The sequence below is a fragment of the Palaemon carinicauda genome, chromosome 26 (assembly GCF_036898095.1).
Source record: "Palaemon carinicauda isolate YSFRI2023 chromosome 26, ASM3689809v2, whole genome shotgun sequence".
Classification (NCBI taxonomy): Eukaryota; Metazoa; Arthropoda; class Malacostraca; order Decapoda; family Palaemonidae; genus Palaemon; species Palaemon carinicauda.
Genome location: NC_090750.1, coordinates 85966987 through 85979513, shown reverse-complemented (window position 1 = coordinate 85979513; position 12527 = coordinate 85966987). Strand labels below are relative to the sequence as shown.

Sequence of the window (12527 nt, the reverse complement as noted above, 5' to 3'; positions counted from 1 at the left end):
ACTTCCGGCACGAGCACCTCCTCTGCTGGAGGCTCTGCCACGAAAGGGCGGAATGAACCTTGAAGCTGGAGTGTCCATCCTGGGTCTAGGCACGGAGGGCAAAGGGGTGGCTTTGCGTGCGGATGACGCCACCAGGTCATGGGTGTCTTTCTGGACCAAGGAGGCAGCAATCTCCTTGATCAACTCTTCAGGGAAGAGACACTTCGAGAGTGGAGCAAACATAAGCTCCGACTTTTGACATGGGGTGACTCCAGCTGACAAGAAGGAGCAAAGGTGATCCCGCTTCTTGAGGACCCCAGACACGAAAGAAGCCGCAAGTTCACTAGAACCATCCCGTATGGCTTTGTCCATGCAGGACATGATGAGCATGGAAGTTTCCTTATCAGAAGGGGAGGTCTTCCTGCTCAACGCTCCCAAACACCAGTCCAAGAAGTTAAAGACTTCGAATGCACGGAAAACTCCCTTCATAAGATGGTCCATATCCGAAGGAGTCCAGCAAATCTTGGAGCGTCTCATAGCCAGCCTGCGGGGAGAGTCTACCAGACTTGAGAAGTCGCCCTGGGCAGAGGCAGGAACTCCCAAGCCGAGAACTTCTCCCGTGGCATACCAGACGCTAGATCTGGAAGCAAGCTTGACCGGGGGAAACATGAAGGATGTCTTCCCAAGTTGCTTCTTGGACTGCAACCACTCTCCCAGTACCCTTAAAGCTCTCTTGGACGAGCGAGCGAGTACGAGCTTCGTAAAGGCAGGTGCTGCTGACTGCATGCCTAAAGCGAACTCAGAGGGAGGCGAGCGTGGTGCTGCAGACACAAACTGATCCGGATATAAATCCTTGAACAGCGCAAGCACTTTCCTAAAGTCTAAGGAGGGAGGTGTGGTCTTGGGTTCTTCGATGTCCGAGTGTTGGTCGTCAAGATGTGCAGCTTCGTCATCATCAGAGATACCATCGTCTGAATGTTGAGGAGGAAGAGGCAACGGAGTAGGCTGGACGGCTGAGTCCGGCAGCACGGGTGCATGCGTGGCTGCACTGGACCCAACGTCATGCCACTGTTGGTCAGTCTGATAACTGGCAACAACCAAAGCTGAGTGGGTGCGCAAAGCGTCTACTCCCGACTGTGGAAGGATAGCGGAGACCACTGTGGGTTGCGGAGGCTGACGCACCGCGTCAAAACACAGCAGCCTAACTCCACCCTCCTGTTGTTGTGGTAGCTCACGCACGGCAACGGAGGGTTCCGTGCGTCTGTGAACGTCATCATGCGTCTGGCAGGGTCGACTGCGCATGGGTGGAGGAGCTCTCACAGCTGGAGTGTGGGAGCAGGCAGCCTCAGCGTCTGCTGGGCGCACAACCGTGGCAGGTTGTAGGCTAACAGGTGCAGCGTCAACCTTCTCCGCACGAAACTCCTGCATAACAGCAGCTAACTGAGTTTGCATAGACTGCAGCAAAGACCACTTAGGGTCTACAAAAGCGGCAACAGACGGAGTTACTGTCCGTTGAGACTTAGGGTCTAAAACAGCGGGTGCGGCAACAGACAGAGTGACTGCCTGTTGCGGTACCACTTTGCCTCTCTTAGGAGGTGTGCAGTCGTCGGAGGACTGCAGCGAGTCCGAACTGACCCAGTGGCTACACCTGGGCCGTTGGACTTGCTCGGAAGGGACCTTACGTTTAAGAGGCCGTGAGACCTTGGTCCATCGTTTCTGTCGAGAAACCTCTTCCGCAGACGAGGAATGAACGGGCTCACTCGTCTTCTTGTGGGTGGGACGATCTAGGTAAGATACGTCCGAAACCACGGAGGGTACGTCTGTCCGCTGATTAAAGCCTGTCGAACCCTTTGGTCGTACGACATTGCTTCTCCCCTGGGCTTGGGAGCTTGCAAGAGGTCCCGGACTGGGAGGACGACAGGCACGAACAGACGCACCCTCATGCGTAACACTGACACTTTTCACTGCACTGACACTCACTTCACTTCCCACTGCACTTTTACCTTTCAACTCTCTGACGTCAGCCATGAGTTGATTGCGGTCATTCGCCAATGACTCGACTCTCTCACCTAGAGCCTGGATGGCATGCATCATATCTGCCATTGAAGGTTGATGAGAGCTAGCAGGGGGGTCGGGTGCAACCACTACAGGGGAAGGAATAAGTTGAGGGGCATGGGGAGAGGAAAAATCAATTGAGCGAGACGAACTCCTCCTGATCCTATCCTTCTCTAGCCTACGTGCATATTTCAGGAATTCTTGAAACCCGAATTCCGAAAGCCCAACACATTCCTCACATCGATCTTCCAATTGACAGGCTTTACCCCTACAATTGGAACAAACGGTGTGCGGATCGATAGAGGCCTTCGGAAGACGCCTTGAACAGTCCCTAGCGCTACATTTCCTGTACTTGGGGACTTGAGAAGGGTCAGACATCTTGAATTAGTCAAAGGGGGGAATTCAAAATCTATCCAAGTCGTCAACAAATAATCCAAAATCCAAAAAAGAATGCAAGGAAGTATTGAAGATAACTTCTGCACAGCGATAGCTAATAACCAGAAATGAATACTTCACCAAATAACGTGAAAATCAATCCAGAAAACAAGAGCGTATTCAGTAGGTCTTGCCGGTGGCACGACAGAGAGAAAATTGGTTCTGTGTTGACATCGAGTACTTGAGTACCTGCTCGACAGATGGCGCTGTTGATGTACACCCCCACCTGTATAGCGATCGCTGGCGTATTCCGCCCGTAGGTTTTTCTGTCGGGCAGCAGAGCTGACAGCTATATGATCACCGGGTAAGTTTAATATTGAAAAAGTCAAGTTTATATGAGCGCTGATAGCTCGTCTGTTACTTGACTGTTCAGTGTGCCGTCAAAGGGGCAGGACTTCCCCATTATCGGCTGGTAATTACCTACACGTCGTTAAAAGTTAAATGGACGAGTTCCAGCTGCACTAGAATCAATTTCCTCGTTAAAGGACTCAGGTTTGTATTTGTGTAGGAATAAAAAACATTGGCTTACTCCTGGCTTGTAGGAATTAAACATCAACAATAAGATCCAATGGCAGAGCTAAAATTCTGATATTTATCACATAACTAAGGAAAAATGTTATTTTCATTAGTAAAATAAATTTTTGAATATACTTACCCGATAATCATGTAGCTGTCAACTCCGTTGCCCGACAGAATTCTACGGGAGGGATACGCCAGCTATCACTATACTAGAAGGGGGTGTACTCACCAGCGCCACCTGTGGCCAGGTACTGCAGTACTTCTTGTTGACACCACCTCACTTTTTCCTCGGTCCACTGGTTCTCTATGGGGAGGAAGGGCGGGTCAATTAAATCATGATTATCGGGTAAGTATATTCAAAAATTTATTTTACTAATGAAAATAACATTTTTCAATATTAAACTTACCCGATAATCATGTAGCTGATTCACACCCAGGGGGGTGGGTGAAAACCAGTGTACATGACTAAAGGATAGCTAAGTATCCCGTATTTCATATAATCAGTTATTTCAGAATAACAATGAAATAATAAGTACCTGGTAAGGAAGTCGACTTGAACCGTTACTCTGCCTTTATTAAGTTCGTCTTCCTTACTGAGCGCAGCGTTCCTCTTAGGAGGCTGAATCAACTCTAAGGTGCTAAAGTATATAGGGCTGCAACCCCTACTAAAGGACCTCTACACAACCTCTAACCCGGGCGCTTCTCAAGAATGAATTGACCACCCGCCAAATCAAAAGGATGCGGAAGGCTTCTTAGCCTACCGTAACAACCATAAAAACAACAATAAAAGCATTCAAGAGAAAGGTTAAAAAAGGTTATGGGATTAAGGGAATGTAGTGGCTGAGCCCTCACCTACTACTGCACTCGCTGCTACGAATGGTCCCAGGGTGTAGCAGTTCTCGTAAAGAGACTGGACATCTTTAAGATAAAATGATGCAAACACTGACTTGCTCCTCCAATAAGTTGCATCCATTATGCTCTGCAGAGAACGGTTCTTATTAAAGGCCATCGAAGTGGCTACGGCTCTCACTTCGTGGGTCCTTACCTTCAGCAAAGCAAGGTCTTCCTCCTTCATATGAGAATGGGCTTCTCTAATCAGAAGCCTTATATAATACGAAAGTCCGTTTTTGGACATGGGCATCGAAGGTTTCTTGATTGCACACCATAAGGCTTCTGACTGTCCTCGTATAGGTTTTGACCTATTAAGATAATATTTTAGAGCTCTGACAGGGCAAAGAACTCTTTCTAGCTCGTTACCTACCATGTTGGAAAGGCTAGGAATTTCGAACGATCTAGGCCAAGGACGTGAAGGAAGTTCATTCTTAGCTAAAAATCCGAGCTGTAAAGAACATGTTGCAGATTCGGATGTGAACCCAATGTTCTTGCTGAAGGCATGAACCTCACTGACTCTTTTAGCTGTTGCAAGGCAGACGAGGAAAAGAGTCTTGAGGGTAAGGTCCTTGAAGGAAGCTGACTGGAGAGGTTCGAACCTAGGCGACATAAGGAACCTTAAGACTACGTCTAGATTCCAGCCTGGAGTGGGTAAACGACGTTCTTTAGTAGTCTCAAAAGACTTAAGGATGTCTTGAAGGTCCTTGTTGGAAGAAAGGTCCAAACCTCTGTGGCGGAGAACTGAAGCCAACATACTCCTGTACCCTTTAATCGTAGGAGCCGAAAGGGATCTCTCATTCCTTAGATGTAATAGGAAGTCAGCTATTTGGGTTACAGAGGTATTGGTGGATGAAACTGCATTGGCTCTACACCAGCTCCGGAAGACTTCCCACTTGGATTGGTAGACTCTACGAGTGGATACCCTCCTTGCTCTGGCAATCGCACTGGCTGCCTCTTTCGAAAAGCCTCTAGCTCTAGCGAATCTTTCGACAGTCTGAAGGCAGTCAGCCGAAGAGCGTGGAGGTTTGGGTGCAACTTGTCTACGTGAGGTTGACGTAGAAGGTCCACTCTTAGAGGAAGAGTCCTGGGGATGTCGACCAGCCATTGTAGTACCTCTGTGAACCATTCTCTTGCAGGCCAAAGGGGAGCAACCAGCGTCAGCCGTGTCCCTTCGTGCGAGATGAACTTTTGAATGACTCTGTTGATGATCTTGAACGGTGGGAATGCGTAAAGGTCGAGATGGGACCAATTCAGCAGAAAAGCATCCACATGAACTGCTGCTGGGTCTGGAACTGGGGAACAGTACAAAGGAAGTCTCTTGGTCATGGAGGTGGCAAACAGATCTATTGTAGGCTGACCCCACAAGGTCCAAATTCTGTTGCACACGCTCTTGTGAAGGGTCCATTCCGTGGGGATGACCTGATCTTTCCTGCTTAGGCGATCTGCTGAGACGTTCATGTTGCCCTGAATGAACCTCGTTAGTAGGGTGAGGTTTAGACTTCTTGACCAAATGAGGAGGTCCCTTGCGATCTCGTACAGGTTCCTCGAATGGGTCCCTCCCTGCTTGGAGATGTAAGCTAAGGCTGTGGTGTTGTCGGAGTTCACCTCCACCACCTTGCCTAGCAGGAGGGACTTGAAGTTCAATAGGGCCAAATGAACTGCCAGGAGCTCCTTGCAGTTGATGTGGAGCGTTACCTGTTCCTTGTTCCACGTTCCCGAGCATTCCTGTCCGTTCAAGGTCGCGCCCCAGCCCGAGTCTGATGCATCCGAGAAGAGATGAAGATTGGGGGTCTAAATCGCTAACGATAGGCCCTCCTTGAGAAGGAGGTTGGTCTTCCACCACAAGAGAGTGGTCTTCATCTCTTTGGTGACCGGGATAGAGACTGCTTCGAGCGTCAAATCCTTGTCCCAATGAGCTGCTAGATGGAATTGAAGAGGGCGGAGGTGGAGTCTCCCTAACTCGACGAACAGTGCTAACGATGACAGGGTCCCTGTGAGACTCAACCACTGTCTCACCGAGCAACTGCTCCTCTTCAGCATGCTCAGGATGCAATCTAGGGCTTGGCTTATCCTTGGGGCCGATGGAAAAGCCCGAAAAACCTGACTCCGAATCTCCATTCCCAGGTAAACAATGGATTGGGAGGGAATGAGCTGGGACTTTTCGAAGTTGACTAACAGACCCAGTTCCTTGATCAAGTCCAAAGTCCAGTTGAGACTCTCCAGACAGCGACGACTCGTGGAGGCTCTCAACAGCCAGTCGTCTAGGTAAAGGGAGGCTCTGATGTCGGATAAGTGGAGGAATTTTGCAATATTCCTCATCAGAAGCGTAAACACCATAGGAGCTGTGCTTAGGCCAAAACACAGGGCTTGGAATTGGTACACAACCTTTCCAAAAACGAATCTCAGGAAAGGTTAGGAGTCTGGATGAATAGGAACGTGAAAGTATGCGTCTTTCAGATCCAACGAGACCATCCAGTCCTCCTGCCTGACCGCTGCTAGGACCGACTTCGTCGTCTCCATAGTGAACGTCTGCTTGGTGACATAAGCATTGAGCGCGCTGACGTCCAGCACAGGTCTCCAACCTCCTGTCTTCTTGGCCACCAGAAAGAGACGGTTGTAGAAGCCCGGGGATTGATGGTCCCGGACTATAACCACTGCCTTCTTCTGTAACAGGAGCGACACCTCCTGGTGCAACGCTAGCCTCTTGTCCTTTTCCTTGTAGTTGGGAGAGAGGTTGATGGGAGAAGTGGTCAGAGGGGGTTTGCGGCAGAATGGTATCCTGTAACCCTCCCTCAGCCACCTGACAGACTGGGCGTCTGCACCTCTCTTTTCCCAAGCTTGCCAGAAGATCTTGAGTCTGGCTCCTACTGCTGTCTGGAGAGGAGGAGAGTCAGTGTTTGCCTTGAGAAGTCTTGGAACCTTTCCTAGACTTGCTCCTGGAAGAGTCTGGACGGGAGCTTCCTCGGCTGGGGGCTCTACCACGAAAGGGCGGAATAAACCTCGTAGCAGGCGTATCAGCAACTGGGGTGCGGTAAGTCCTGGGGACTGAGGGAGCAACCTTAGTCTTACGAGCTGAAGAGGCCACAAGATCATGAGTGTCTTTCTGAATCATTGCCGCAGACAAGTCCTTGATAAGTTCTTCGGGAAACAAGAACTTAGAAAGCGGAGCGAAAAGGAGTTGAGACCTTTGACAAGGTGTGATGCTGGAAGAAAGGAAGGTACAAAGTTGCTCCCTTTTCTTAAGAACTCCTGACACAAAAATTGAAGCAAGCTCGCCAGATCCATCCCTAATAGCTTTATCCATGCAGGACATTAAAAGCATGGCCGAGTCTTTGTCCGCAGGGGAGGTCTTCTTGCTAAGGGCCCCCAGGCACCAGTCTAGAAAATTGAACATCTCAAAGGCCCGAAATACACCCTTTAGTAAGTGGTCTAGATCGGAGAAGGTCCAGCAAACCTTAGAGCGCCTCATTGCTGTTCTACGAGGAGAGTCGACCAAACTCGAGAAGTCAGCCTGGGCAGAGGCAGGTACTCCCAAGCCTGGTTCCTCTCCTGTGGCATACCATACGCCCGCTTTAGAAGTGAGCTTAGTCGGTGGGAACATAAAGGAAGTCTTTCCTAGTTGCTGCTTAGACTGCAACCACTCCCCTAAAATTCTTAGAGCTCTCTTAGAGGACCTTGCAAAGACGAGCTTAGTATAAGTTGACTTGGCTGGCTGCATGCCCAGCGAAAACTCAGATGGCGGAGAGCGGGGGGTAGCAGAGACAAAGTGGTCTGGGTATACCTCTCTGAAAAGAGCCAGGACCTTACGAAAGTCTATCGGAGGAGGAGAAGACTTGGATTCTTCCACGTCTGATGAGGGATCCAGGTGTGCAGCCTCATCATCAGAAACCTCATCACCAGAGTGTAGCAAAGTGAGAGGTAAGGTATGCTGAACAGCAGAATCTGCACGAGCGGGAGCAAAAACGCTTGTGGTTTCATCCTCAAGTCTCTGTTGCTGAGGCAAAACCTGAGGTTCAGGCTGCAAAGGCTGGTCAAAAGGAGTAGCAGAAGGTAGGCGCATGGGTTGAGGAGGCTGACTCCTGGCATGAGTGTCTTGACTCAAGAGTTGCGCTTGCTGTAAGGTTAGCGGATGCGCAGTAGCAGGTTCCTGAGGAACGAGTTGAGGTTCCTGAGGTGTGAGCTGCGAGAGTTGAGGTAGTGGCTGCGCAGAACGCAGTTCTTGTCTCGCGAGTTGAGGTTCCTGAGGCGCAAGGCTAAGGTGATGAGGCTCTCGCATTGAGGAGGGTTGAGGTCGCTGCAGCGAGAGCTGAGGTGTCTGCCTCATGGATGGGAGAGGTTGTTGTACCTCAAGAGAGTGTTGCCTCACTGGTGGAACCGCAAGTGGAAGCGGAGGAAGTAAGGTATAAGCTTCCTGTTCCCATTGCTGAGGTTGCCTTAAGGAAGGCGGAGGTAGCTGCACACCGCTGGAAACTGGCAACTCAGTACGTGGTAGGGTATCCTGAGGAGCCTCAACATCGTACGCCTGGCAGACAGGACTGCGGTTAGGCGGAGCGATCGCAGGAGGAGGTGTAACCTTCTCAGCCTGACACTCACGCATTAAGACCGCAAGTTGTGACTGCATGGACTGCAGTAGAGTCAACTTGGGGTCGGCAGACACTAAGGTCTGCTGAGGCAAAGCCTTAACAGAAGAGATCTGTTGCGGCAGCACCTTACTCCTCTTAGGAGGTGTGCAGTCAGCTGATGACTGCGGCGAGTCAGAGCTGATCCAATGACTGCAGCCAGGTTGTAGAGCTCTTGAGGTCTGGACTCTGCGTTTGAGAGGTCTTGAGACCTGAGTCCAACGTTTTCTCCCTGATAATTCTTCAGCAGACGAGTAAAAGACGGGCTTAATCGTCTGCGGGTGGGAGTGACGGTCTTTGTAAGACACGCCCGCAACCACCGAGGATACTTCTGTGCGCCGATCAAGGCCTGCCGAACCCTTTTGCCCTTCGACATTGCTTCTCCCCTGGGCTTGGGAGTTTGCAAGAGGTCCCGGACTGGGAGGACGACTGGCACGCACAGAAGTACTCTCACGCACCACACTGAAACTGACACTAGCACTTGGCACTGCACTGACACTCGCACTTGTCACAGCACTGGCACTATTACCTCCCACTGCACTTTTGACCTTAAGTTCCTTGACTTCGGCCATAAGAGACTTATGATCACTAACCACCGACTCCACTTTGTCACCTAAAGCCTGAATGGCACGCAAAACAACAGACATATCAGGTTGAGGGCAAATAGTAGGTTCGGGGGTAGCCACTACAGGGGGAGGAAAAGGTAGGGGATCATGTGGTGAGGAAAAAAGTGAAGAGCGAGAAGAACTCCTCCTAACTCTCTCTCTCTCTAACTTAGTTGAATATTTAAGAAAACGGACAAATTCAAGTTCCGAAAGTCCGGCGCATTCCTCACATCGATCTTCCAACAGACAGGGTCTTTCCCTACAGTCAGAACAAGCGGTGTGAGGATCTACCGAGGCCTTCGGAATGCGCCTATTACAAGACCTACATCGTCTATGGGGTGGGGCTTGTGAAATGTCAGACATCTTGAATCAAAGAGTTAGCCAAGTGGGGATTCCAAATCAAGCAAAAAGATCGTTAACCATTAATCAGAACTAAATAATAGCTATCTAAGCTAATATAGAAGTTTTCCAGTAAAGCGACAGCCGAAATCTGAGAGAAATACTTCACCAAAAGCCGTGAAAATACTCCAAGATCATAAGCGTATCCCATGAATGTCTTGCCGGAAGCACGACAGAGGAAAAAGTGAGGTGGTGTCAACAAGAAGTACTGCAGTACCTGGCCACAGGTGGCGCTGGTGAGTACACCCCCTTCTAGTATAGTGATAGCTGGCGTATCCCTCCCGTAGAATTCTGTCGGGCAACGGAGTTGACAGCTACATGATTATCGGGTAAGTTTAATATTGAAAACTATTAATTTACCTTCTGAAGTACCCATCATGAATATGCTATGTTTTGTTATACCTCATCTGTAGTTCCACTATCTGAAAAAAGATACTGTACAGTAAACATATTCTTAATTTGTAAAACTATCTTGTAATACATTTCAGACCAGGATAAAACAATAATTTGGCCATAAATAAAATCCATTTGACAAGTAATAAGAAAAAAAATTATAAAACATTATGGAAAAGCTTTACTAATAAAGAAATGGAGTTTTATACTGTATGGAAAAACTCCCATTTTTGAAGCATGTAGAATAATTCCTCATTTCTTTGAATATGACCTTTATTTGTCGCAAATAAATAGCAATGGACCCAGTGGGAACCAGGGGTTTAGGGTAGGGAAAAGTTACCGGGGAATCAATAAATAAGGTAAAACTAACATTTTTTTTCTCTATACATTATTCTCCGGGACAAATAATAATTCCACAAAAAATTACACAAAATATTAGCATTCTATGCTCTTCAGTTATTTCTCGTTTGTCTACATCCTACGGTTCGCATGTATCTGCATATCCTCCTGCTCGTTCGTGTCTACCTACGTTATTTTACCGCGTATTAACCACTTTAGGCTTTTTCGCATTTTCCACTCCCTCATTTTCTATCTACCAATAGAATCACATGTGTTTGTTTGTTTGTACATAGCCACCACTACCTTCTCCTTCCAATGGTGACAGTTGCTTCATTGTTTCCTTACTTTTTGGCTGTGGCTTCCATGGAGCGTCTCGTACCAAGATCTAATGTCTGCCATTTTACTTATATGAAGGATATGGGGCAATTTCATCGTTTTTCTTGTATGGTACATCTAGTGTGATGAGCAAGTTTTTAATAGCCAATTAAGTCATTCCACAAATGTCAAAGTGTCCAACTATGATTCTGTACTAGCTTATGAAGAAAAACACATTTTTCACTATAACCCTTCTGTTATAGTCACGAGGACAAAGAAGAGATACTGTTGTAGTTGCAGTGTTAGTATATATAAATGAAATAAGGTAGGGCATTACATGCGATTTACTTCTAGGGTTTGAGACCCGGGAAGGGGATCCGGGGGGTTTGCCCGCGGTTAGGTCTGTGACCTACATAGGTTTATGACCTGGGAACGGGCATCTGAGGGGGTTGCCCCATCCTATGTCTGTGACCTGGGTAGGGGGTCCGCTCTCTTGCTCCCACCCCGCTAGGTCTGTCATACGGGTACTACTAGGTTAGGCTAGGTTAGGTTGGGTGTGTTAGGTTTAGTGGCCTTACACAAATCTTGAATGTGTTAAATGATCACCTCTTTTCTTGTTTTCGCTCACCCAGAGTCCCTGGTTCCCACTTGTGTCCATTGGGAAGGGGGGAAAACGGCTCATTTGCAGCGGAAATAAAGGTATAAGTTGTTGAAAGCACAATATTTACTAAGGAAAGATTTTTTTCTATTAGAAACGTTGTTCCACTATAATATAAATTTGTCCAAAATTTATGCCTGTTCCAACAAATTTCATTCAGCACCACAAAATCTTACCAGTATCCCTGACAAAATACAAGCTAGTAATATAATGAATAGCAAAAATAGGAGCATTTGTATATCAGCGGCCAGTTCCTCACACGTTTATCAAAATTGGACAACAAATAACCAAACCTTCCCCCCTAACCTACCCAACAAGCCGTGTCCTTACCCACCTATCTACCCGGGGGGGGAGGGCTAACGCCCACCTGCGACCCCCCTCACACTTCCGTATTCTAGGTTAGACATAATACTGTAATACAAACAGGTGGCCGCTATCATACATGCACCCCGCAAAAATAATTAAATATTAATATTTCACAATAAAATGATCCGTGTCGACGCGAATACCGTGAGACCTTCTACCGGGGGGGGGGGGGGGGGTACTCCCAGGGTGGCGCCTGGGGGGAGGTTAGAGGGGACTAGTGATAGTCCCTGCTGGGTAATGGTCGCCCGAGGAGGACGATGTAAATCGTCTCTGTGGAGGCCTAAAACCCGCAACTTTAACTTTAACTTTAACACCACTAATCTTCTAACCGGAATCAAGTAGGTACTAGAGAGCATCATGTAAAATAACGCAATAGTGCACAAACTATAATATTACCCGTTCACATATGTTACATTTACAATATTTACACTACAAACAGTACGACTAAAAGTCACAAATGATCCTGGTAAAAATCTCACGACTTAATCCAAACTCCAGAGTCCAGAGTCCAGAGGTTCCAGCCTCCAGGTTCCTCGTTGCTCTCACCACAACACTGTGATAGTGAGATTGTGGGCACACTACTAGATGAAGCGTATTAGGTACAAATCTCTGCAATATGCAGAAAATTCCTTAGCTACCTCCTACACAGACAGCACAGCTTACACACTTTTACTTCTAACTCTAATTGCCTTTCTAATATACCGGATTACATCTCTAGTTGGTGTTTCTAAATTCCCTATTTCTATGTTATTGTTTCTAAATTTCCTTAACTCTTTACAGCTGAACATATGCTCGGTAGTATCCTCTGCCTCCCTACACAACACACAAAGCCTATCATTATCATTCCTGTTTCTATAATTTTCTTTTAGTTATAGCATATTCAACCTTGTTTTCGTAACTATTACTACCACATTAGTGTTAAGTTCTCCTATGTAATCTCTTCTGCCATGACTA

At 47.7% G+C, this 12527-nt stretch overlaps 1 protein-coding gene across 2 annotated transcripts in view; it reads right to left on the bottom strand.

The window, feature by feature from the left end:
- LOC137619658 (zinc finger protein 302-like) overlaps window positions 1-12146 on the bottom strand; it is a 69403-nt gene extending 57257 nt beyond the window's left edge. The window contains exons 1-2 of one of the 2 annotated variants that reach the window (XM_068349886.1): window positions 12053-12146; window positions 9863-9924 (exon numbers count right to left, since the gene is read on the bottom strand). In XM_068349886.1, coding sequence (XP_068205987.1) covers window positions 9863-9881 — 19 coding nt within the window. In that variant the 5' untranslated portion in view covers window positions 9882-9924; window positions 12053-12146. Of the gene's footprint in view, window positions 1-9862; window positions 9925-11969 lie in introns of both variants that reach the window. The other variant, XM_068349887.1, reaches the window with a different exon arrangement.
- Between the last annotated feature and the right edge of the window lie 381 nt (window positions 12147-12527).